Source organism: Mastigoproctus giganteus, chromosome 13, assembly GCF_048544385.1.
Source record: "Mastigoproctus giganteus isolate SK-2022 chromosome 13, ASM4854438v1, whole genome shotgun sequence".
NCBI lineage: Eukaryota > Metazoa > Arthropoda > Arachnida > Uropygi > Thelyphonidae > Mastigoproctus > Mastigoproctus giganteus.
The window spans coordinates 34,565,947-34,593,670 of NC_143587.1; the positions used below are offsets into that span (position 1 = coordinate 34,565,947).

Genomic DNA, 27,724 nt, shown 5'->3' on the forward strand with positions numbered 1-27,724 from the left:
TGTTAAAAAAAAAAAATGGACATGTCCACAAAAGATTGTGGATATTATAATACCAACCACACAGGCAGTGACGAATTAATGACCAAGAGTCTGGTGTGGCCTCTCATCCTGGGGAACTGCTGGACTGTACACGTGCTTTTTTTTTTTTTTTTAATTTGAAGGGACAGTTACGGTGATTTATCTGCGCATGCTTATTGTATCCATCGCGCTCTCCGTTTAAGCTGTAATGGAATGAAGTTGTTTTCTACCAGAAAGGATGGGATGTCTCCACATTATCAAGATAATAATGTGGAGATATCGAATTGTACTTTTTCGAATTGTTGATAGCCCTCTTGGGTAGTTGGTAGAATCGGCACAGTTGGTAGAATCGGCGTCCTCCCACACTGGGTGGAAAAGATCTTAGTTCGATAACAGGAGGAATTTTTATGGACCTTTTTCACAACGTGGCTGAGTTAGTCGGTCGCAGGCGAGGGTATAATGGTTTTTTCCCCGGAAACAGGTTTTTTTGTCCAGCGAACAAAAAATTGACCACAGAACATACGGAATTTACAAACTGTATACATGGAGCAATATGGTCTTAGTTGCCGATGCTCCTAAACCCTACTACAACAACAACTTGTGGTTTGTCAACATGTGGACACGTCGAATTCTACATTTGGGACTACCTGAAGGATGTAGTATATGGTAGAAAACCAAACATTAACTATTGAAGGATGAAATTAAACTAACTTGTGAAGCTATTCTACCAGTTATATTGGAGAATGTTCATTCAGTTACTCACCGCTGTGAACTGTGCCTAGAAGCAAATGGTGGACAGTTTGAATTCTACTCAAAGAATGCTGGGATCCTTATTGGCCCAAAGAAGATAGTGTATATTAGCTTACTTTCTTGCATCATATGCCTCTACTAATGCTATAGTACGCAATTTACATAGTTTGTAAATTGTATCTGAGCTCGAGTCCCGTCACTCGAGCTCAGGCCTTTTCCACCCGGCTTAGGAGGACGGTGATTTTATCAACTGTGCTACCCACGAGGTCAATCCTTACTGGTGTTTTCACCTTAATCTTACTAATTGGTAAGACGACCTTTTAACCTTTATAGTTGCTATTTGTCTGAGTGCTATTCTACACTTCTGAATATAAAGTATTCGTGGTGTATTTGTAATTATTTAACAAACGGTCCACCGCAAACCGATCACTTGAATAGAGGAAGGGCAAGTGTTTATGGTATCTTGCTTGGTTCTTCCCCAAAGATTTAAACTTCTGAAAGCCGAGCTTTACACCATGTTTGACTGCTTCAAACTTAATTTACTTTCCAATTTAATGAAGTGTGGCTTTAATGAAATGCTAACAACAAGAACGGAAATTGAATCAGCTAAAGTATACCATCACAGTATAAATGCTGTGATGGTATACTTTAGGTGTAAGACGTTCGGGAAATAATTTATTTTGGAAATTAAGCTCTTTGTCATGCGCATAAAACAGCGCTTGCTAAAATCTAGTTAAATATTACTATTTAATCTACCGAAGATTTTAAACGTACCTTTATGAATCATCCATATTTTATTGGTCCTTTTCTAAGTAGTCCCCCATTTGATGAATTGCACTTACTCCAACGTTTCAACCATTCTTCAAAAACACGGTGGAAGCTATTTTTTGTCATATGATTGAGAATCGCCTGTCCGATGTCTTTACAACATCTTCTGAAGACTGGAAACGTTTTACTCGCAGCTCCTTCTTTAACTTTGGAAATAAAAACAAATCGCAGAGGGCAAGGTTAGGGCTGTAGGGCGGATGAGGAACACATTTGACATTAAAGCTGGCTAAGTACTCGATGACAGTATGAGAAATGTGAGGTCTCGCATTGTCGTGATGCAGCATCCATCTACTTGTGTGCAGTTGTGGTCGTTTGCGACGTATGTGATCTCTCAAAGTGTGCAGTACGCTTCTGTAGTAAGGTCCCGTAACAGTTGTATGATGTGACCCAACATGCTGGTAAATCATTCCTTGAATAATTCCAAAGAGCAACAGAGCTCTGTTGCTTACTCTTTGGGTCGAAATTATGAAACCATGTCTCATCCGCCGTTATCACCCTGTGCAGGACCTCACAATCTTATAACCGTCCGATGCAGGTCCTGACAGACCTCCATGCGAACTTGCTGTTACTCATGCAAAATCACAAAATATGCATCATTACATTCAGTATTCAATGGCTTAGCAAACCCTATGGAAGTCGATTATTGGTTCGTTTTTAATGTGTGATCCAACCAAACACAAGTTCTTTAGTTTTTCAAGATTAGTAGGCAAACCATTCGAACAGTTAATACTTCTTTGGCTGAAAGAAAACTTTCTTATGCGGCCTACAACTACCCTTCTTTAAGTGCAGGTTCTCTAGTCTGTGCTGCCACCTACGAAAGAAAAAAGATAACCCCCTTACTTCGATTACTCAGACTTTTCAAAGACTTAAATACCAGATGTTTGCGCAGATCCTTATACAAACATGTGGTGTGGACACTTTGCAACCCACAAAAGTGAGCTCTCCCTGTAGGGATACAACTAAAGAAGCATTTTCTGTTTAGAACCAAGAACGCGTATTAAAGTACACGGTAGCCGAATCCTGCAAAATTTATTTTTATAAACACAAATTTATTTTTTGAACTCGTTACCTGACTTTTTGTACACCAGTGTATTTGTCTGTCGGTATCTCCTTTTGGTGTCTGTCTGACCATCTTTATTTTAATGATAAACGCGAGTGAGTTAGGGACACTTGCCCCCTGAAGTATGCTGCAAACATTTCCAGTCATCTTCAAGGGTGAAAACAGTTCGAAACTCGTGATTTGAACTATTTGTGTTCATTGTTTCTGTTTTTGCTGGGCATTTGTTCATACCCAGGCCAGCGGTCCAGTCGATATTTACTGGCTGCAGAGAGCGGTCCCGGATCTGCGGGTCCTTCACGGTAGATCGTAACTGTTTTCTGCGCTCTTTCTCTATCTATCTGTTACATTGCGCTTTTCTGGCATTCATCCAGCAGAATAAAAGTGTGAGCTACGGAAAGAGTTTGGGGGCCGGCTGTAGCGAATACACGCACACAGGTAAATTGCTTACTTGTAGCCTCGCTGGTGTTAGTAGGCTGAAGGTCTTATAAATTTGCAGCGTTGCTATCTACGGATGCGAATATTTGCCTTCTGTGTTGCCGGTTTTTCCCTTTATTATTATTATTATTTTATTTTTTTATTATTATTATTTTTTTTTTTGTGGCTCTCTCACCCTCTGTTTATTTCTTGCTTCCTCAAAATATTCACCTTATTTTCTGTTTTTCTGTTTGTGTTCTCTCTCAGATTTTCTCTTTCTTTTCTGTTTTCTTTATTTCTGCTTCAGTGTTTCTGTTTGTATTTTCTCTCTCTCTGTCTTATTTTCCGTCTTTATCTATCTGTCTGTCTTATTCTCCCTCTTTTTCTTTTCTCTTTCTGTCTGTATCTCACTTTCTTCTTTTCTCTCCTTCTCTTTCTCTCTTATTCTCTCCCTCTCTCTATCTTATTTTCTGTCTTTATTTGTGTATCATTTTTATTTTCTCTTTGCTCTCTTTTGCTCTCTCTTATGTATTTTTATTTTCTCTTTCTCCACTCTATCTCTCTTTTTTGCTCTAACTTTATTTGTCTGTCTATCTTATTCTCTCTCTTATTATCATTTTCTTTTCTCTGCTTGTCTCCATCTCTCTTTCTTCTTTACTATTTCTATCACTATCTCTCTCTACCTATCTTATTTTCTGTCTTTATTTGTCTGTCTATCTTTTGCTCTCTCTTATGTATTTTTATTTTCTCTTTCTCCACTCTATCTCTCTTTTTTCCTCTAACTTTATTTGTCTGTCTATCTTATTCTCTCTCTTATTGTCATTTTCTTTTCTCTGCTTGTCTCCATCTCCTTTTACTATTTCTATCTCTCTTTCTTCTTTACTCTTTCTATCACAACCTCTCTTCTTTTCTCTCTCTCTCTTATTGTCTTTTCCTTTTCTCTTTCTTCCTGTCTCTATCTCTCTTTTCCCCTTCTCTCTTTTTCTATCTGTCTGTCTTCTCTATCTTTATCTGTCTATCTTATTCTCTATCTTTATTTGTCTGCATATCTTATTCTCTATCTTTATCTCTCTCTATCTTGTTTTCTGTCCTTATCTCTCTATCTTGTTTTCTGTCTTTATCTAGCTATCTTATTCTGTGTTTCTTATTGTTCTTTTCTTTCTCTGTCTTCATAGCTCCATCTCTATTTGTTCTCTTTTTTCTCTATGTTATTCTCTCTGTCTTTATATATCTGTCTATCTTATTCTCTCAATCGCTCTTCTTTTTTTTTTCTTCCTTTCTCTTTCTTTCTCTCCCCTCACCCTCCTCCGCCTTCCTGAGTAGCACATTTGGCAGAATTGCCTTCCTCCCCGCACCGGGTTGAAAAGACCTGAGTTCGAGTCCCGTCAATGAAGGGAGGAATTTTTATGGCCTTTTTCACAACGTGGCTGAGTTAGTCAGTCTCAGGCGAGGATAGCATGGTGTTTTCTCCAGAGTTTTTCATCCACCAAAACAGAAAATCGACCTCAGAACACACGCAATTTACAGACAATACGTACGGAGCAATATGGCCTTAGTCGCTGATGCTCCTAATACCCTACGGGAACATCCCCCCCCCCTCTCTCTCTCTCTCCTCTCTCTTTTAAATTCGACATCTTAAATAGTTGTATAGTGCTGTCTGTTTAGATACAATGCAAACTAACAAATGATAATGTTTCTAATGCAATTTTTCCACGCGCGTTAAAACTCTTTTATTAGAATAATCTGCGTCCTCCTCCTCCTCTTCCCTCTGGTTGTTGTTTTCTCCTCTTCCCTTTCTAGACACACGTAAAGAGAAGGCCAAAGCGGAGTAATTTCTTTTTGAATTAATGCGGATGATTTATCCTTCCCAAGACGTCGAACTCTGCTGACAGTTTTAAAGGATTATCAAGTGTATGAGCAAAAATAGCGTCCCACGAATATGGGTGGGATCATATAGTCTAGTCTAGTCCAGGCTCAGAGCACAACTAAAGAATCGAAGCTCGTTTAAAATGCCTTCGACGCGCCCAGCGAACGCTCATCAGCACGTCTAGCCACTGTAATTTCTCAAACGTCTTTTGCAAAGAGCAAGCCAAACTCTTATTGTAAGCTGGATGCCAGACAACGTATAGTTGTGTATTCTGAAGAGGTTTGCTTTCTTTTTTGAAACCTTCTTCGAGACTTTTCCCTTTTTTTTTTATTCCACTAACTTCGCATTGTGGTCTTCCCTTTTCTTTCAAACGCAGCTACTAAGTAGGTCAGAGAAATGGTTTACTAGAAATCCCAGTACGTCTGAGTTTGCGCAGTGGTGTAAGAAACTCAAACACTCCAGCGAGACATATCTCATATATGTCGCATATTGCGTGTTCGATTCTACGTGACGCTAATAAATACTTCATTTATTTGTTAACGCAACTGTACACTCATCTTTCTCCTATGTAACCATCAAGGGTTGCTGTGACGCTCCCTTGTTTTCAGCCCTCGTGGGTAGGTAGCACATTGCTGAAGTCAGAATCGAAGTCCATGCATTTTATGTATGAGCTTGCAAGAATAGACGAGCGTCTTCTGTTACAGGATCATTCAACGAGCGAGTTTCGGGTGGTAGAATCTCATGGAGGAAAATCCTGGTGACAGCATCCGAAGGATAACAGCAGCAAAGGGCATAAGACACATAACTGTGCGAAGAATTTTACCACTTTATCGGTATATATCACATTCAAAGATTGCACGGCCTTACTGAAGCTGAGTTAACAACTCCAGAAGGTATATTTAGTTGGTTCCTACAATTGAAATCTTCTTTTCTTATCTTCCGCGTTGTTTTCTAATGTTTTCTTTACAAGAAATGACATGATTCCCAACACGCCTTGCTGGACAGAAGAGAATTCGCATGCCATCATACAGTCAAGGCAGCAGTTTATATTAAATGTATTGACTGGAATTGTTGCCAACTGCTTAATCACCACTGGAAGATTAATTGTAGAATCCATTTCCGAATTTTTAAGAAATGATTTACGCTTTACTAGATGAAGTCCATCTTGCTATCCATTGTATGTAGTTTATGCATTCCAACATTAAATGGTAGGCTGTAGAGGACCGTAGCATGACCCTCTGGTTCCTTCCCCAGACTTGAATCCACTCGATTTTTACCTGTTGTGTCCATCGTTTACACGAAAATGTTGAATATCTTCTCAATGCGTAGAACAAGGATGCCAGCAAATCCGAACAATAACTGGAATTTTTGAATTCGTCAGACAGTCTTGTTCTTTTACTTGTTAGAGAGGCATGTTCAGGCATGCGCATATTTTCAAGCACAAGGTGGACATTTTGAGCCCTTCCTTTAAAGGGTGAGGTGGATAATTGTTGTTACAACACAAAATAGAATGTGATTCGGAAACAGAGTGATTTCGGGCATGTGTTTATATAAACTTTATTTCATTGCTTTTGAGTACTGATAGTCTAAAATGATAGAAGAAAGCAAGCTTATCCAGCATCACCAACAAAAAAAGAAATCCGAGTTCACTGTTAGCTTAACGTCTGTTCCAAGAAAAATAATGGAATTACTGGTTAAAGAACTAATGCAGGACCATTTGGACAGGCATGCAATTATACTGCAATCACAGGATTGATTTGTCAAGGGTTTATCATTGATTTGTCTTGTCTAACCAATCTGATAGGTTATTATGATGTAGTGACCAAGGAACTGGATGGTGGATGCAAAAAAATAATGTACAAACTGGAGCACTGTGGCATTAAGGGCAAGTTACTGCTATAGATAAAGGGATGGTTGAGTGGAAGAAGACAGAGAGTGGTTATCGATGGGAACTGCTCTTTGTGGACTAATGTTATTAGTGGAGTCCCCAGTGTTCAGTTCTGGGTCCATTGATGTTTTCAATATTTATCAATGATATTGATGAAGGTATATCAGGCTTAATGTCTAAGTGTGCAGATAATACAAAGGTTTGCAGGGTGATTAATGACAGGAATGGCAGATTGCTGCTGCAACAGGATCTAGAAACGTTAGGTGGATGGGAAGAAAATGGCAACTGAAGTTTAATATTGACAAATGTAAAGTACTGCATATGGGTAGCAGTAACCCCAGAGTAACGTACCAACTGTGTGGTACGTTTCCACTACACTCCGGGTAGTGGAAAATGAAAAATATCTGGGGATAATTGTGCAGTCGGATATGAAGTTCTCTGAGCAATGCAGACAGGCTGCCAGGATAGCTCATGGTTTTTTGTCAAATGTATACAGGAATTTTGGGTACACATCTTGAGTATTGCATACAGGTCTGGAGACCTCACTTTATGAAGGATGTAGAACTGCTGGAACGGGTGCAGAGAAGGGCAATCAGATTGGTGAAAGGAACAAAAGGGAGCTCTTACCTAGAAAGGCTTCAGTTCTACAGATTGCAGCGACGCGAGACTAGATATCTGTGGGGAGATCTGATTGAGGTGTTTAAAGTCTTGAATGGATTGAGTAAGGTGAATTGGTGGTATTCTTCCACTTGCTGAGACTACACCCATGAGGGGGCATAAATTCAAATTAAGGAAGGATGGTTGCAGGATAGATGTGCGGAACCTTGACTTCAGCCAGCGGGTGGGTGATTGTTGGAACAAACTTCCATCTGTTGTTGTGACAGTGGATGGGTTGAATAAATTCAAGGAAGAACTGGACAAATTCTTGGAGGATACGAATGAGTGAATTGTGTGTGGTTTTTTATTTTTTGATGATGATATATAAGCTTGCTTTCTTCTTGTTTGTATAGTTCTTCCTTGAATTTATTCCAACTATCCACTTCCACAGCAACAGATGGAAGCCTGTTCCAGCAGAATCTTGAATCAATTTTGAAAATACGCCCCACATGTTATGAAATCCTTTATGTATGCTTGCATGCGAAGAGTTCAGATAAAGTGCCCAACTCACTTTATCTTTATCTTTATGAGTCACCAAGTGTGTGTGTCCTCGTTCCTCGAATAACTTTTACTAAATTTAGAGAGTATGTGGGCGAGTGTGTTAGTCCTCAATTTATACCTAAATTGCGGACCAACTGTCCATGGGCATTGAATCCGATAACTGAATTAAGAACCAATCGACGGATTAGTTATAGGTATTAATGGATTATGACGTATGAACTACAAAAAAAAAAAAAAAAACCAATATGCTACCATTCTAATGCATAAACAAGAATCACTTCTAATCAGTTTCCTTACCCGGTCCACATTTTCATCAGTTATCATGGATATCGGACTGCCTGGTCATTCATCGACTTCCACATTCTCTCTTCCTTCTAAAAATCTTTTATGAGATTCAAACATGGGAGCTCTTCATATAGTATCTTCCACATAAACTTGACGTAAAACCTGATAACTTTCAGTTGGTGTTTTCTTAGTTTCTTACGTAATTAAAGAAATTGGGCAATAGCAGTCGCCTGCCTATTCGGAAGTCACCTATTTCAGAGAAAAGCAGAAAAATCCTCTTGCATTGGTGCCGAGAACATCGCGATTGGACAGTGGAACAAAAGAAGAAACTCGTGTGGTCAGAGGAATCACGATACACTTTGTGTTGCACTGATGGTAGGCAAACAGTGTGGCGAGAACCTCACGAAGCGAAGGATCCTTGCTAAGACAAAGTATCTGTAGGTGGTGTCATGGTGTCATCCAGGGAGTACCCGAATTTTGTATCAGATCTACTGCACCCTGCAATGTTATGATCGTATTAGAAAGCCGATGCTAAATATTGAATGTATTAGAAAACCACCCACTCTCCTCTGCTGTTTCCCACAATAGTTTATTTCTTGATTACCTTTCACCTGGAAATCACTGGACACCCGCTGAATTCCAAGTAGGGTTGATTCGGAATTTAGTGGTCTGTTTCAGGATAATACCAATTTACTTGAGAAATACAGGGAAAGGGTGGTTGGTTATTGTTGGGTTTTAAGAGCATCGGCAAATAAGGTCAGTGTTGCTCCGTGTATATTGTCTGTGAATTGCTTGTTCTGAAGTAGATTTTCTGTTTGCTGGACAAAAATCCCGAGTTTCCGAGAGAAAAATCCATGCGACCCTGTCCTGAGATCGACCAACTCAGCCACGTTGTTACAAAGGTCTGTAAAAATTCCTCCCGTCATCGATGGGACTCGAACTGAAGTCTTTTCCACCCGGTGTGGGAAGGATGGCAATCCTACCAACTATGCTACCCACGAAAGCTCTGAAATTATTAAGTTATGAAAATGAGTTCACGAGTGACCAAATTTTCTCTCCGATAACCGATGGAAACGTACCCCAACAAGCATGTGATATCCGTGGGCAGCAAGACATATTGGCATCGACTTCTCTTGCTGAAAACCAAACTGTTAATTAGTACTGGAGGTATCAATATCCTAGCCCATTGCTCCCAGGTCCCATCGACTCCTTGACGGTACCAATTCAAGCGGCAAAGCGCTAAGGGCATACAGACGGTCGGTCGTCGTGCATAAAGAACCATCATCCTCATGTTGCTATCTTTAGACGGATGCCTTGATATAAGTAAGACATCGTGTAAATCCAGAAACTGTGAAGCGGGTTCCTGTCAGGTGAAGTCTTTATGATTTCTTGTAGTTAGAGTGAGATAACGATCATCATTAATCGTTCTACCTCAAAGAATCATCCACACGGAATCTCTGTAACATTTTCACAGTGATGGTTGTCTCGAAATCAATAGTGGAAGCGATAAACGCGAAACAGAATTTCCAAGAATGTTATCTTTTTACGCGACTCCCACTTTGTAACAAGCTACGCGTGGCTTTGCTGATTGGGTCAGACCGAAAGCAAAGATTTTTCTCATAAATTATGAATATTTATTTATTTGAAAATTTATTCTCGTCTCTGTGTTTGTCCCTTTTTTTTACACCAGTATTTCACCATTTTGAAAGAAGTCAAAAGTAGACTCCATTAGTCTTACTTACAGTTAGAACTGTACATTTATTCTTCTTCAGGAGAAGGCGCCAACATGAACCTTAACGCATCTCAGAGATGTCATCACTATTGATCTACAGAAAAAAGAATTCATTCTGTCTTTCAGCATTTATTAGGAGTCTGTCATTTGACTAAAGTTCTGTTAGGTTCCTATCAACGGAAGCGTTTTGTTTTTGTTTTTTTCTTTTCTTCAGTTATAAAACGGGGTCGGGCAAGGATTGGATCACTCTTGTATTTTGTGATTTGGTTGACGTAGATCAATAGGACAGTGACACAAACTCATAAATACAATTTTAAAATTTATTTTGCTTCTGCAGCTGCACATCTAGGCAAAGGAGTATTTCCTGTTTGCTCACAACACAATATTCTGTAACCAAAGTTTGCAGCTACCACAGTGGAACCAATTAAGACATATTTGATGTAATTGCTGTCTGCTAACTACCACTGAGTGAAGATTGCATGGCTTTCCTTTTTTTTTATAATTTTCGAAGGATGAAAAATCGGATTTTCATCCCTGAAAACAGGCGAACCAACGCGAGACACTGACGCCTCGTGACCTTAGTAACCAGTGACAGATTTTACGCATTAATAGATACAGAGGGTGAACAAAATAATGGAAACATCTCATATGAATGTAGTAGCGTTTGTAATAGCTGTATGATGTATAAATAAAATGACTGCCCTGTCTGATTTCCGAAAGGTCAAATTGTTGATGCACTTTTAGCAGGGGCATTGGTGAGTAAAACTGCTGATTTGTTTAATGTATCTAGAGCAAATCGAAAGTGATCGCTGCATTCACCAAGTATGGAAAAATAAAATTAGCAGAAAATCGAAGCTAACTGAAACTGCCAGGCCCCGAAGAGGATTGTAACCCGAAAACATGACACTACTACCACAAACACAACTGCAGAACTTAATGTGAGTCTCAGCAATCCAGTTTCTAGTAAAGCAGTTCGGCAAGCTGAAATTTATGGCAGATCCTGTATTGCCAAGCCACTCATTACTGATGGTAATGCTAGAAAGAGGACACTTGATAATTGGAAATATGTCATATTTTCAGACGAATCATCGGTTATTGTTCAGGTTATTCACGCTTTTTCGAACACCAGGGAGAGCTTGAACGGGCGATTTACATTTGGCGAATGCCAAAGGAATCACATCATCCTGGTGTCTTGTGCCAACCGTAAAACATGGAGGAGGAGGAGGAGGATCAACAATGATTTTGTCAGCAATGTCTTGGTATTCTTTAAGCCCTGTCATCATCTTGAACGGGCGATTTACTGCCACTGATTACTTGATATTCTGAGTGACCAAGTTCATCCCATTGTTTCCCACAAACGATGCCATGTTTCAAGATGATAATGCTCAAATATACACACAGCCAGATGTGTCCAATCTTGGTTTGAGGAGTTGGAAATAGGCTAAGCATCTCCCAGGGCCTGAACAATCACCAGACTTAAACGTTATTGAGCCATTGTGGGCATATTTGGAGAGGAGCTTGAGAAGCAGTTTCCACCTTCATCTCTCAAGGAGCATGTAACGTTCTTCCATGAAGAATGGTCCAATATTCATTCCTCTTAAGACAGTTCAAGATTTATCTGAATCTGTTCCACGTAGAAATTAGTGCATACCTGTAACTCTTATCACAGATGTTTTCTGTTATTTTGTTTATCCCCTGTATGTTTATCCATAGTCAGTATATTTGTTTTGATGGATGAAAAACCTGACTTCCAGAGGTTAGAGGGACAAAAATTCACGAAGTCGACCTGGGGCACATATCCCTTGTCCCTAGGCTGACTTCGCCATTGAAAACCTTTTATTGCTCAATGTCGATATTTGTTAGTTTTGCTAATGTGTCTATTGCCTACCACTGTTCCGTTTCTATTAGTGGTGTTTGATTGTCTGTTAATTTTGCCTTTACAATCCTGTCATGCAAGGTCCCTCGTGGGTTAGTAGAATCGCAGTCTTCCCCCACACCGGATGGAAAAGACCTGAGTTCGAGTCCCGTCGATGACGGGAGAATTTTTATGGGCCTTTTACACAACGTGGTCGAGTTAGTTGGTCTCAGGTGAAGGCAGAATGGTTTTTTCCTTCCGGAAACTCGGGTTTTTAATCCAGTAAACAGAAAATCGACCAGAGAACACCTAAAAACCTACTCCAACAACAACTGTCATTCAGTAACTGTTATTGTTCATCCTTCATCGTTTGCAATTTGTATAGTTCTGTCTTTCAGTTGTTGCAGGCCTTTTACGTATTTTTCCCTTTCATTAGGATTCTACAGTAACCCTTGTTCATGGGGACAGCGTTGTTTACGCTTTCCTAGAAGTGGTAAAATGCATCATATGAAACTTTTTAAAAGCAGATTCAACACAGTGAACTCAATTTTTAGTTTTATCTTTTAGAAGAGAAGTGGGAGCAGCAGAATTTGTTTTTTTCTTTTCTTTTTTTTCACTGTTTTTTTTTTTCTTTACACAGTGGTAAACGTTTCGATGTTGGTCAGCTGCCAAAGAAGCATACTTGTAGACGTAAATTGCTTCCAGGGTTATCGGATTATAGTAGCGTCAGCTTTCTCTGATTACTGGTAAACTAATCGACAAAGCCCATTCGAACTTTGGACCACTTCTGCAACACTCATCTCACCATACCATTCCTTTCTGAGTGAATTAGAATGTCTTACATGACTTTTAAATATTCTAACACCAATGACTAAGCATCACTTGAACATAAGGAGGTATACATAGAGGGCGCTGGTATTGCGCCAGCCATTAAAAAATAAACAAAAACATCCCACACAGCAAAATCAACACGTCATGATACCGCATGAAAAGCTAATATTAATGAAAGTTGACAGCGAAGAAATGTTTACCAGATCGTGACTGGAAATATTTCTGTGCCCTAATCTCTCCTCCCCCCTACTACGAATAACCGTTTCACATTTCGGCCTAAAGATGGCACTGCTGCATTCCAAAATACTTAAGTAAACAAAGCGATTTTTCAGTACATAAACGGATAATCTAACCTCGCACGTTTAACAAGCTCACCTGTCACTTCTTTAACCATCCGTGAGGATGTATTAAGAATAAATACCCCCCCCCCTCCCACTTCCACTTCCCCAGGTGTATTAACCAAGAAAACTTGATGGACTGGCAAGAAAGTGGAATGGCCAGAGGCCGAAGGGGCAAACAATACAAAGATTTACATTGCTACCCAGCGATGTCTAAGATTCAATTAGGGAGGGCGGATCCCCTTATTATATCCAATAGAAAGGGGTTTTCGCGCTTGGAAAGCTGCCAAGAAATGCGTCTAGGGTACATTGGTAAACATGTCTATGAAGGGGGAGGCGATTTTAAGCAATGGTGCCTGTTCCAGGTGGGGTGGAGGGAGAGACAAGAAGCTACGGACCCCCTGGTGTTATTGGCACTAGTTCATCCTGCTTCGGTTGGCCCATTGTGCGTTCACTGGGCTTCACACTGGGCAGGCGAGAATGCCCCTTTTATGGTTGTCAGTGAAAGCCAGTGGCAATTGGTTAAATCAACAAAAGATTTTTCTGGGGGCCTACACAGTTTGACAAGCTTGACAGTTCTATTTTAGTCCACTCACTCGTACCAACGTCCATTTCCCCCTCCCCCGGCCTCCCTATCCTTCCTCAAGGAGTTGAAACTCTTCATGACAATCGGTACCTCTGCATCTCATCCAAAGGTGTTGAAACGCATCGTAGTGCCCAGCGGTTGAATCTATTTCTGGCTTCGCGGAAAGCACAATTTATTTCCACTCCTTATTCTCTCTCTCTCTCCCAACCACCCCTCTTGTATCCCCTCGTCGTCACGTGACCGCTTAGGCTCCCTTTTCTCGCTCTCCATGCGGTGATCGACGCCAGTCGAGCATTCTCTAAGGTGGTGTGTGGTGCTAACTCCGGTACATAACAAAGATGAGTTTGCGTTGGTTGGTGGTTGGATGCTTATCACTTCTGGATTGTATCGTATTAACATCACCGTCTGTTGCTCAGGAATGTGCCCCCTCATCGCTCTTAATGTAACACCTCTCAGGTAAGCTGTTAATATGTCGTTTAGGTATTAATTCTTGAGGTAACCATAGGCAGACATTTTAGTGAAACCAATTAATCTAAAGCTGCCTTTAAGCATATCATCCTAGTATTAAGACCAATTCATTCTGTCCTAATTCATACTTGGATAGAATTTATTTGTTCTAATACTTGTATAGAAGGATTGAATCTGAATTTGTCCTAATAGTTGGATTAATTTTTGATATCCCGTGGTTCCTTGCTGTCTTCTTATTGCTTAAAATTTAAAATATTATTAAGTATGATTTATTTGAATTGTCACGTGATATAGTAAGAAAAGGAGGTATGCTAAATATAATTTGGAATAAGTGCTTGAGATTATGAATCCTGTTTACTCTAGAATATAAATGCAATCGTATTCAGGTGCCACTATTTCTTTTGCATGTTTTCATATGAATGATAAATACAAATTGGCCGTGTGTGTGTGCACGTGCGGTAATGTATATTAGCAGCAGAATTATAGGTAAATTTTAGAACATGGTACAACTCCAGACTGTCATTAATTGCTTGAATCCGTCCCGAATTAGTGACGGAACATAACCTAAACTTTTTTCACTGGAGTGGTACCCTGTTCTGAAGTTTAGCCGATTTGTTCTATGTTTGTACTAAACTATTTAAAAATGCTGATTGCCAAATAATATTATTTTAAAGGTTTATACGCCTTCAAATATTTGAACCAAAAATTAGTTTACCCATTTACTTATCGAATAGATGCTCTCGTGGGTAGTACAGTTGGTTTGTGGGCCTTTTGCACAACGTGGCTGAGTTAGTCGGTCTCAGGTGAGGGTAGCATAGTTTTTCTCACGGAAATTGTGGTTTTTCATCCAGCGCAGCAAGTCGACCACAGACAGTAAACACGGAGCAATATGGCCTCAGTCGCTAATGTTCCTCAAACCCTACAACAACAACAACAACATCAATTGATAACTGTGTAAAGAATTGTGGGACATAGTCGCACAATCTAATTTAAAAAAAAGATGGCCGCTTGAATTTTGGGGGGGGGAAAGGATAATGGAGTTTCGAATGGTAAAAAATAATATAAACCAGTGGAAAAACTAAGCAAGTAAAATGTACGTGTAATTATTTTGGTTAAACTTCAAAACAGGGTGTGCACTCTAGACTATCAGCTTTTTTTATTGTGTGAAAAAAAGGTTAGGTTAGTTTACGCTACCAATTCAGGACAGATTCAAGCAGGCTAGTCAAAAAAAGGTTATGTTATGTTATGTTACGCTGTAGTGCACACCGTGTTCTGCAGTTTTACCAAAATAATTATGTTCTTAAAATTTAAAATGATTGGAATTAAAACTAAAGCCTAACAATTTATTCAAATAGGTGAACACTATACATTAAAATAAAATTACATTAAAATAAAATATTTAAATAAAATGTATATGTATTACTTTTATTTTATTTTAATGGGGCGTTATAGTTGAAGTAACAATTAAATTTAGATATTTTGATATTTTTCTTTTCGGTCCGCTTTGACCTAGAGGAAGTTATGGTTTATAAGTTCAGTTTCTATGGGAACGTATGCAGCCAACAGCAGTCCCCTTCCGGTTGTCCCTACTGAAACAAAAAAAAAATTTCCAAGTACAATCCATTCTCTATCTAATCCCACCAAGGTCATCAGCCTTGTAAACACTTTACTAAATTCTCAGTAGCTCCTGCTTAAGAAAATAGAGGGTGGAGGTCAAAGGATTTAAACCACAGGGGTTAACGACCCCCCATTGAGTTTGTATCGACACCTGGCCTTTGGAATTCTTTTGTGCATTAAATTGGTCTTCGAATAACAGAATTTACAAATTCTGGAGTTAATGGAGATTCATAATTATTGAGCACATGGTTCGAAGGGTCCTTTGACATTGGGGACATATGGAGGTAGAAAAATACAAACGATTTTATCTGAGGATGGACTCGACCTATGAAAGGGATGTACAGAAGGGGGAGGAATCGATCATTTCTAGTACACTTTAGGGATGGCGAAAGAGAAAACCCATCACTTTGGTCAGAAAAGGTAGTGGGCCATTACAAGAGCACCAAAGTGCGGGCGAACGAAATGGTTTTCACTTGCGCAATACGCACCGACTCCGAACAACCTGTTATTACCTTTTCCCGCCGGTAATTACACGGCACGTGCTCTGTGTCTGCACAATAGAGTCATCGTGTAACGAGCGTCGATGACCCAGCGTACTTTGAAAAGATGTCTTGTCTCGCGGATCCAGATCATCGCGGTCATAAAAGTAGGGGGGGGGGACCTACGCCGTAATATATGGCCACGGAGAGCTGTCAGCCGCACTAGCGAAAAAGAAATCGCGTTCCAAAATAATTTGGGATCGTTTTTTTGTTATTGTTCGTTGATCTGTGACCTTCGTTTTATTTTTTTAAAATCTGAGACATCACTTGGTTGGATTCTTTTAGTTAAGGAGTTTAAGAACTTTTTAATAAATAAATAACTGGATCGGAACTAAGAAACCTCAGAAATCCACTTGCCCTTCCGAAAACAGCGCCATATGTCTTGGGTGTAGATAATTATTGCCGGCCCTGCTAACCAATATATCGTATATCCCCATATATACGGTACCAACCAATATCCACATTTATGCAAGTAGGCATTGGCATTATTTACTTATATGTTGTATTCACAAATTTAAACCACATCTTATGCCATATTGTATCTGTAAGTGTATCTATGGGGGGGGGGTTAAAAAGTTTGTAGTCACCAGAAGTAGTTGTGATAGAAAGAAGATTTTTGTTTGCAAACAATCCAAGAAGAAATGGTCGCTGTTTATGGAGAAGACTGCCCAGGTTACATTGGTATTATCAACAGTTCAAATGTGGAAGAACCTCAGTGCATGATGAAGAAACCCCAGGACATCTGGAAACTGTTGTAATGGAAGAGCTGCAAAAATTGAGGCATTAATCCTGGATGATCGCGGTATTAGCCTCAAAGAAATAGACGGAGAACTCCAAATTAGTGTAGGGTCTGTGGAGAACATCATCCATCAACAGCTGTATATGAGTAAAATGTCTGTTAGATGGGCTCCCAGACTTGTGACCCCTTACCAGAAGAGCGAAAGGGCACAATGTGCACATGAAATGTTGTTAATGTGCCAGGAAAAGCAAGGAGTTTTTTCATTACTAGTTATCATGGATGAAACTTGGATCCATCACTATGATCCCAAAACTAAACAAATATCAAAACAATAGAAGAATCCAGAATCAACGCCCCGAAAAGACGGGGAAAGTCGTCAAAAGGTGTGCTCCTCCCCCACGATAATGCCCCTGCTCATTCCTCGCATGCTGCAATGAGGTGTGCCCACGAATGTGGGTTTGAAATATTTCCTCATCCTGCTTATCCCACCAACCTTGCACCCTCGGATTTCTTCCTCTTTCCTGACCTGGAATCCTTTCTTCATGGAAAACATTTTGCAGCTGGTGGTAAGGTGATTTCTGCTGCAGAGTCGTCTGAAAGATAGTCAAGAGGACTTCTACAAAACTGGCCTGCGAGTGTATTGAGAGGTGAAAAAAAATTGTCATTTTGGTTTGTTTCAACCGTCTATCACAACTACTTCTGGGTAAATACAAATCTTTTTTGAATCCCCCTGGTATTCACCCTACCCTCTCCAACTGAGATCGGCTAACTAACCCCCCCCCCCCCCCCCAAGTTATCCTCCAGTCTCAGACAGAAACAAAACCAGTACATTGGACTAACCTCAATCATTGTAAGTTGGATCTCGGTTGCTGATGCTCGTGTTCTAATTGGTTTCGAAGAAGATTTACAGGTGGTAGTTCAGAAGAAGGGTGACTATGGAAGTATCTGTAGAAAACACACGCAGTATAAACCGAATGCCAGTGTGATGGGGAGTGGAACGAGTTTATGAAAAAAAGGGATCGTTTTGGACTAATTAAAAGATTTTTTAAATTAGTTTGGGGACACCACATCAAAGAAGGCGGATTTCGTACCATCAGCAGAAGTGTGGAGAGGATCTGCAGTCGATGGAAACAAAAATCATTGATGCACCTAAAGAAAGAGTAGGTGAAAGAACAGAAACTGAAGACACTGGTTAGCTTGTTTATTTAAAGAATCATCCTCTACCATACACAAAGAGTTGCATTATCGGGGACGATTAAAAAGAGAATGGTAAGCAGTCCAATACAGCGCGGGAGATTAATGGACGAATTATTCCGTTTCGCAGGTGCACATACACGCTTATTTTCAGGGGGTAGTTCCCACCAAGAGGAACCCCATTCTGTTATGTCTGTTTGCAGCCATAATTTGACCTCCAGACTACTCTGTTGACATTAACAGACCCCCGAAACGCAACCCGAGCAACATTTAATTACCTGTACGTTATTATATCAACCGCGATCACCATAAAGCACCTTTAGAAATATCTTGAGCAGGGAGGGAAGGAGGGTGGGCAAATTCGTTACTACCCATTCGTGTGGTTCCCCACTCGCTCCATACTTCACACGGAACTTGAGCTGCCAATGTGCAAGAAACCAAATCCCACCATTTATTGCATGGACTGCCATCTTTATAGTCCTCTCTGCCCATTTGGCTTGGAAATAACACGCAATCAATCCTTTTCACTCTGCCTTGTCTAATGTTAGCAGGAGGCGTTAAAATCTCCGGTTACCTTTTCCCCAGACATCATTCAAGCGTCTGTATCGCGGGCCGAATTGCGGGAGAGGCATAACTCTTCAACCCCTCCCTATCCCCCACATCCATCCCATCCCCTCTGGTGATGTCTGTGCAGGTCTGTACTGGTCGTTAGCAGGTATGAGATGCAGTCTCCTTTTCCATTGCAATTCGAAGATTGCTGATGGAATAGTGAGTGGCAATTGATATTGATCATAATGAAGTAGTAGTCGATTTTTTCGTTGCCATAGAAACCGTCTTATCTATATGAGCTGTCCACTATATTATGACTCGGTATCTTATATTCATATTTTTTTTATTATAATAATATACGAGGGATGTTTGAAAAGTTCGTGGATTGAGTATGGAGGCTTATTGCGTTGATTCTAGAAAGTTTTCTTTTTGGCCCTCCAGGAATGTCCACTACAGCAATGACGTCATTGGTGGGAAAATGGATGCTACCCAGTTTTTTTTAAAATTAGGAAATAGGTGAATGTGCAATGGTGCTGCATACTTTGAATACTTTGTCCCGGGCAACTCCTTGTGCTGGGTTGTGATATTACACAGTTCCATCTCCTTATGCTGGCAGTTCTATCCTAGCCAGCTGCTTGTGGTGCAGGATTTTCTCAATGGAGTACCCTGTTCCTACAGACTCTGGGATACAGATTCTTGAAGAACTCCTTGATGTCGTGAGGATTTCCTTATTCACCTTTATTTGATTTGTGATTTGCAATGGTTTGATGATGATCTGGACTTTGAAATGGGCTGTTATTTATAACCTGGACTTGGACACTTTAACCCGGAATTAGACACTTTAACCTGGATTTGGACACCTCAACCTGGACTCTGAACTGTCGTTCTATAGGGTCTTTCCACCCTGCAATTGGCCAAAAACAGAGGAGGTACATTGTAATTGTCTAAATTATCTGTAGATTGAACAGCGGTGTTGCCAAATTTTGACAGGAACCTCTTCATACAATAAATAAATAAACTTAGCAACACTCCATCAACATCCCAAACAACCGATGCGATCACTTTGCCAGCAGAAGGTATCGACTTGCTTTCTTTGGAGGGGTGAAGGGTGTTTCCACTCTTTGGACTGTTCCTTTGTCTCTAGATGAAAGTGGTGGATCCATGTCTCGTCTATGGTCACAAATCGTACAACGAAGTTTTCCTGGATCTGCTTGATAAACACGATGGGTCCCAAAGATGTCCAAACAAGATGCCCAAAACGCTGGCAATGTACAGAACTGTCACTCATCAGTCACTCATCACCTGATCATGAACATTTGGAATGATGGACGTTGCAGATCTTCCACAGCGTGGGCCATCTTCCATTCTGTCCTCCCTCTTTTAAATCCTGTTGCCTACTTCTTAACCATGGAATGAGAATAGGCATCCTCCCTCAATGATATAACCATATCCTCATGAATTGCCTTTGGGTTTATTCCTTTTCATCCCAACTATTGGATGACTGCTCGGACAACACTGCACCATTATCCTTTCATACTCAGGCCACGAACTTTTCAAACTGCCCCCGTATTTTCCCGGCACAGTGGTGAACTTGGCTGAAAAGAATTAATTCTACTCCAGGGCCGGACATTTTGACGTCTTACCAGTAGATTCGATGTATTAATGACATAAAATTGCAATTAAAAATGGACAAGTCTCCTTATATGGAGTGAGGTGACCCTGAGAACGTTTCCTTAATTGTTTTCGAAACGTTAAATTAAAACAAAGGCAAAAGACAGAGAAAACTGTTTGACCAATGTTTATAGAAGCTAAATATTTTATTGAATGTTATAAGCATTCTACATGCGCTCCTCCAGTTGCACTTGAAACGTCTGATCGATAATCGATTTTGGAACAGGTTCATGATATTCTCGATCGCTGCGTGATCACGCGAAGATGAATGTCTTCTTCAGTGATGTTGCCGCTGAGTTCGATAAACCATATCCTTGATGTATTCCCCACAAAAAAGAAGGCTAATGGCATATTGATGTCCAGTGAATTTAGTCAGTTGCTATGAGGAAGAAATTGTTTAATTACTCTTGAAACGTACACTAATTAAATGTCTATAATTGCTATTTATTGCATTAAGGTTGCTATCATCGATCTTGTTCAAATAAATGTTTTTCAGTTTCTCAAAGAATTAGATAAATTTTCTTTCTTTCTTTCTTTTAACTTAACAATAAAATTGTACCGATGTCGAATTCACGCGATGTAATAGCGTGAGATAAACTTTTATGTAGAAGTGGGTCTTATTCGATTACCATAAGCATGATGTACAGTGAATTTAGTCAGTCAGTTGCTCTGAGGAAGAAATTGTATAATCACCCTTGAAACGTATTTCAGTTTCTCAAAGGATGAGATAAATATTCTTTATTTCTTTTATTTATTTATTTTTAACTTGGTAATAAAGTTGTACTGATGTTAAATAAGCACGATGCAAAAGGGTGAGATCGACTTTGATGTAGAAATGAGCCTTATTCGATTACGATAAGAATGATGTTCAGTGAATTTAGTCAGTTGCGCTGAGGAAGAAATTGTATAATTACTCTTGAAACGTACACTGTAATTAAAAATCTATAATTACTATATATTGCATTAAGGTTGCTATCATCGACCTTGCTCAAATAAATGTTTTTCAGTTTCTCAAAGAATTAGATAAATTTTGTTTCTTTCTTTATCTTAACTTAACAATAAAGTTGTACCGATGTTGAATACACATGATACAAAAGCGTGAGATCGACTTTGATGAGGAAGTGAGCCTTATTGGATTACGATAAGCATGATGTCCAGTGAATTTAATCAGTTGCTCTGAGGAAGAAATTGTATAATTACTCTTGAAACGTACACTGTAATTAAAAGTCTATAATTACTATATATTGCAAGAAGGTTCAAATAAATGTTTTTAGTTTCTCGAATGATGAAAAATTTTTTTCTTTCTTTTTGTTTTTAACCTAACTATAAAGTTGTACCGATGTTGAATACACACGATACAAGAGCGTGAGATCGAGTTTGATGTGGAAATGGGCCTTATTCAATTACGATAAGCATCGATTAACGTGGTGTCTGTGTGTCAGAGAGAGAGAGCACTGCGGACAACAGCTGAATAAGACACAAAATGGACTCGAAACGTGTCAATTTTGTCGCATGTCTGGTGGGTACCGGGGGGGAGAGATGGAATTGCCCTGACAGGCGCATATGTAGTTTCAGAGAGGAGCATCTGTGGCATCTTCCCGAGTCACACAACAGATGTAATAAGGGAATTCTAGTTAATGGAGAGACACACTCGTGTTGATGATGGCTGGTGCGCAGTGCGCACGCCCACAAAACCCACCTGTGTACGCGTGGCTACATATTAATAATTCACATTTGTTGTAATGATTCAATTTCGCCGTATCTTAGAAGAAGCTGAAATGCATCGTTTGCTCTGAGGGATTGCGCACAACGGGCCCCCCATACACGGAAACTTGTTCGCTCTTATCATTACTTCCTGTATTAGAGCGACTGAGCGTGGCAGATGGAGAGGGGTTACTTGTGCTAATGTATTTACATGAGATTTTTGTACAGGAAGAGGGGTTTTAGCTGCTACTTCCCACAAATGAAACAACTTATGTCTTCCGATGAGGAGCATAAGGGAAAAACGGCAACAGAAACTACTTCGTTTAATACGATTTTCCTTTCGCTTTTTCCTTTTCGTTCGTTTCTACGTGTTTCTAAATATCGGAAGATTTTAGAAATTTCGAAATCCATCAGTGTTTTCCCGACCCGGGGACTAGTTTTGCTATCCACTTTCTCGTTACCCTACCTGTACATCGTCTGATTTTGCTAAAAGAAATGAAGTGTGGAGAGAGAGAGTGAGGGAATTAATTAAAGTGGGAGTTGAATTTTAAGTTGGGGTCTCCGCCTATAAATACTTTAAAAGTGTGAGGATAATTGAAACGGAGTGTGTAGCTGAAGAGTGGCTGGGCGGCATAACCCTCTCGAAAAAGGACTTTCGATGAACTTCGGGGACAAATTCTTATTTGTGTGTATGCAGTGACAAATCAGTGCTATTATCTTTTCAAAATAATAATTAAAAATAAATATAATAATAATAATAATAATAATGATGACTTGTAGTAGGTTTAATCACCCAACACACATTTTACCATATTTCTTTCTATTTGTCTCTCATTTTATGTCAACTTACTCTCATATTTATATCTTTTTGTATGTCTCTCGCTTTCTACCAATACTTTCTCACACTGTCTCTTTCTATCTGTCTCATCGATTGCTATCTCTTTCATCTATCGCTCTATCTCGTCTCTCCTTCTCTATCTCATTTTCTCTTTCTATCTGTGGCTATCTATACCATTCTCTCTCTCTCTCTCTCTCTCTCTCTCTCCATATCAATACCGTTCTCTCTTTTTCTATCGATCGCTCGCTATCTGTACCATTCTCCTCTCTCTTTCTCTCTCTCTATTTTATTTTTCTCTCTATCCATTGCCTTCTTTCTCTGTCAGTTTCTCTCATTCTCTTTCCATCTATCACTCTCTATAGCATTTTCTCTTCTCCTATCTATCCTCTCTTTCTCTATCTCATTTTCTCTCTTTCTCTATCTCTCTATCTTTTTCTTTCTCTTTCACTTTCTCTGTCTCTACCTCATTTTCTCTGGCTCTTTTTTTTTTTTTTGTCTATCATTGTCTGTCTCATTTTCTCTCTGCCCGGCTCATTTGCTTTCTCTCTCTCTCTCTCTCTCTCTCTCTCTCCTGCATGTCTCATTTACTTTCATTCTCTCTCTGTTTCTATCAATCACTCTGTCTCATTTTCTCTCTCTTTCTTCCTGTCGCTATCTCTCTCTCTCTCTCTCTCTGTCGCTATCTCATTTTCTCTCTCTTTCTGTCTCTCGATCTCCTTTTCTTTTCTCTCTCTCCCTCTTTCTGCATATCGATATCTCATTTTTTCCCTGTTTTTATTTGTCGCTCTCTATCTCATTTTCTCTCTCTCTCTCTCTCTGTTTCTATCTATCGCCCTCTATCTCATTTGTCGTTTTATGTCTCTCTTTCTTCCCATCTCTCTCTCTCTCTGTTTCTATCTATCATTCTATCTCATTATCTCTCTTTTTCGATCTATCGCTTTCTATCTTATTTTTTCCCTGTTTCTATTTGTCGTTCATTTTCTCTCTCTTTCTTCCCATCTCTCTCTCTCTCTCTCTCTCTCTCTCTCTGTTTCTATCTATCGTTCTCTATCTCATTTTCTCTTTCTGTCTCATTTTCTCTCTCTCTCTCTGTTTCCATCTATCTGTCTATCTCGTTTTCTTTGTCTCTCTCTCTCATTTTTCTTTGTCTTTCTCTCTCTCTGACTCGATTTCTTCATTCCTCTCCCTCGTGACTTGATACTATACACTCTCTATTCTGTCCTTTATCTGTCTTTCACCCCCACGATTCCTTTCTAGCAGTCCCCCTGTCTCTGTCTCTCTCTTTTACCTGTCCCTTCGCCCCCCCCTCGTCGATCGTAATCTATTCAATGCCGCTGTGTGTTGTCGCCAATATTTGTTCATTGTGCGCGTTGTGTTATCTCGCGTCCGGCGAAGATGCGTGTTTATGAATAATTAATAATTGTAAACAATAAAAGTAGAAAAGATAATGACACCTTTTCTCTTTCTTTCTTTCTTTCGCAGGTTCGATGCGTGCTAAAGACTTCGATGACAAGCGTACTTTCAATAGCCCCGAACAGTTCGAACGACGAGCTCCCATTGGTGGAAGACGTGCGCGTCTCTCTCCGAAACAGTGCGCATGAGTGGAACACCGACAAGTAGGGAAGTAGTCGGAAGCGGCAGTCAGCGAGTGTGTAGCGGGAGTCGTGAATGGTTCAATCGGGCGTACACACCCCATTCAGCGGATCCTGGAAGTTGTGAGACGGGTCAAAGGGTAACGTACATTTTAAACTGACGCGCTTTCGGCAAAAAGTGAAGAAGAGGTGAGTTGAAATTGTCGTAATTCGCCACCCCCTCTAGTGTTCCCTAGTCTTCCCTTACTGCTCATCCGGACTCCACTAGATGGCCATGAAACCAACGTGGTGCAAAGCCTCGCTCACTTCCAAAGTGTTCTCCGAGCAGAAATAAAAGGTGGAAAAAATTCGAGATGGATGCCAAGTTCGAAATGATGTACCTCACGCCGCTCCTGTTCTCTCTGCTGATCTGGTGGAACGGGACCAATGCCGCTAATCCAAAAGAACGCTGCGAAGAGATCACAATACCCATGTGTCGTGGAATCGGATACAACTACACGTCGATGCCCAATCAGTTCCATCACGATACTCAGGAAGAAGCCGGATTAGAAGTCCATCAATTCTGGCCTTTGGTAGAGATCCAATGTTCGGACGACTTGAGGTTTTTCCTGTGTTCAATGTACGCTCCGATCTGCATCGAAGACTACCAAGGTCGTCTGCCTGCCTGTCGATCTGTCTGCGAAAGAGCTCGAGCTGGATGTGCCCCGATTATGAGACAGTACGGATTTGCGTGGCCCGAAAGGATGAACTGTGAGGATTTACCAAAATACGGTGACCAGGAGAGACTGTGTATGGATGCCAAAGAAGGTGCTCCACCAGAACAACCCGACTCGAAGATCGGCTCTCTATATCCCCGCGTCAAAGATGGCCGCGACAGGGAAAGACGGCCTAGTTATAGGGGGAGGCCTTATCGTGGAAGAGAAAGACCCGATCTTTTAGTTCCAGGCGGTCACCACCCCCCAGGGATACCAGCTGGAATGCCCGGATTAGGCTTCGGAGAGACGGACTGTGGATGCGAGTGTCGTTTTCCCATGGTCCTACTCGTCGATAGTGACGACAGACGCTTCTACAACAAAGTCGAAACGGGAGGAGTCTCCAATTGCGTAAGACCTTGCAGAGGAGCTTTTTTCACGAAGGACGAAAGAACGTTTGCCACCTTCTGGATTGGTCTATGGGCGGTGTTGTGTTGCATCTCGGCTAGTCTAACCGTTCTCACATTTCTCATTGACATGACTCGCTTCCGCTATCCAGAGCGGCCAATTATCTTCCTATCTGGATGCTACTTGATGTTGTCCATCGGATATCTGGTCCGCTTGGGTCTGGGACACGAAGCTGTGGCATGCGACGGTCCCATCATACGTTATCATACATCGGGCAGGCCCGCGGCTTGTACTGTAGTCTTCTTGCTGGTTTATTTCTTTGGAATGGCCAGCTCCCTCTGGTGGGTCATTTTGACATTAACTTGGCTTCTGGCAGCCGGTTTGAAATGGGGCAACGAAGCCATAGCGGGTTACTCTCAATATTTCCACTTGGTAGCGTGGCTGGTGCCGACTGTGAAATCTATAGCGATCCTGGCAATGGGCGCAGTCGATGGTGATCCAGTGGCGGGGGTGTGCTCAGTAGGAAACCAGAACGTCGACCACCTACGTGGATTCGTCATCGCCCCTTTGTGCGTCTACCTACTACTCGGCACCTCTTTCCTTCTAGCGGGATTCGTGGCCCTCTTTCGCATCCGCAACGTGATCCGACAACAGGCCAGGGCCAAAGCCGACAAATTGGAGAAATTGATGATCCGAATCGGGGTGTTTTCCGTGTTGTACACCGTGCCGGCCACCATCGTCATCGGCTGCTTCATCTACGAGCAACACTTCCGCGATGACTGGGATCGTCGGGTGAACTGCCCCTGCACTGCCCCTGACCTTCGACCTGACTACTCCGTGTTCATGCTCAAATACTTCATGTGCCTGGTTGTAGGAATCACCTCGGGTTTTTGGATCTCGTCCGTCAAGACTCTGGACTCGTGGCGCCGCTTCTACGGCCGCCTGTGTTTTCGCAGCAGCCGACGAGGTACGGCGGGCGTTGTGGTGGCGGGTGGCGTCGGTAGCGTGGCAACTGGCATGGGAACAATCGCCGATCACCAGGGACATAATCCGAGGACGTTTAAACCTTTGAGTCCAGCTAGTCACGTCGGCCATGTTCCCCCACACAGCAAACAGCTGCCACTATCCCATGTGTGACAGCAGTGACCTCTGGTGGTCATCAGACCTTGGATACGTGAAACAGTGGTGCTCCCACCCTCACTAAATCAGGTGAACGTATAAGAGTATACGAAAGGAAGAGGTTATACAGAGAGAGGGAAAGAAAGATTTGCTTTGAACGCACTACGTTGGTGCTATACGTCATGGAAATTCGTATCTTAATGTACATATTTGTTTCTAGGCATTATTGTCTTTTAATTCTGTCTCTCACTCTCTCTGTCTAGCGATCTTTCTCTCCATTCGGCCACCCACTCTCTTCTATCTGCCATAATAAAATGTTTCCAAGTGTAGATACCATTAATCATATCATGTAGCCCTTAGATTATTGTTGCATGTTTTTTCTTTTCTTTCTCTCTTTTTTTTTTTTAACATATCGTGGCCATACTTGATTTATCATTCTATCATGGGGTATAAAGAACGAAGCACTAGCAAAGGTAAAAAGAAAAGAATGTAAATGTGTACAGTAGAGTTTTAAAAATATTTCTAAATCAAGAGACACAATGCATAGTTTATTAATAATAAATTTTGAATATAGTTGCCGATAGATGGCGACTGTGGACACTTTCTCTCGACCAATAGTAATTATTGAAACAAATAAATAAATAAGGGTGAAATTTGAGACGCTTGTATATATATTTACATATCAAGTGTTTAATTAATATTTGTTTTTCAGAAATTGGAAAGAGGTAGTTTTTGAGAAAATTTAAAAAAGAAAAAAAAATGCTTGCAAAGTGGATGAAAATTTATTGGTATAATAAATGAAATTAAGTATTTAAAAATCAAAAAAATAAATTATCTATATACTTATTTATTTCTATAGAGAAAAAAAATATTTTTTATGTTGAAAAAAATATAAAAATTGCGTGTATTATATATTTATATAACAGCTCTACAATATTCAAAATTTAGTTAACATTTTGATTAAAAATCCCGACGTTTAGACCA

The 27,724-nt window shown here is 40.5% G+C and overlaps 1 protein-coding gene across 3 annotated transcripts in view; it reads left to right on the forward strand.

The window, feature by feature from the left end:
• Positions 1–27,398, forward strand: part of LOC150075945 (frizzled-5-like) — a 161,194-nt gene extending 133,796 nt beyond the window's left edge. For all 3 annotated transcript variants that reach the window (XM_090387188.1, XM_090387187.1, XM_090387189.1), the window contains one exon: positions 24,412–27,398. In XM_090387188.1, the coding sequence (XP_090243314.1) occupies positions 24,875–26,758 (1,884 nt within the window). In that variant the 5' untranslated portion in view covers positions 24,412–24,874 and the 3' untranslated portion in view covers positions 26,759–27,398. The remainder of the gene's footprint in view (positions 1–24,411) is intronic.
• The last annotated feature ends 326 nt before the right edge of the window (positions 27,399–27,724 follow it).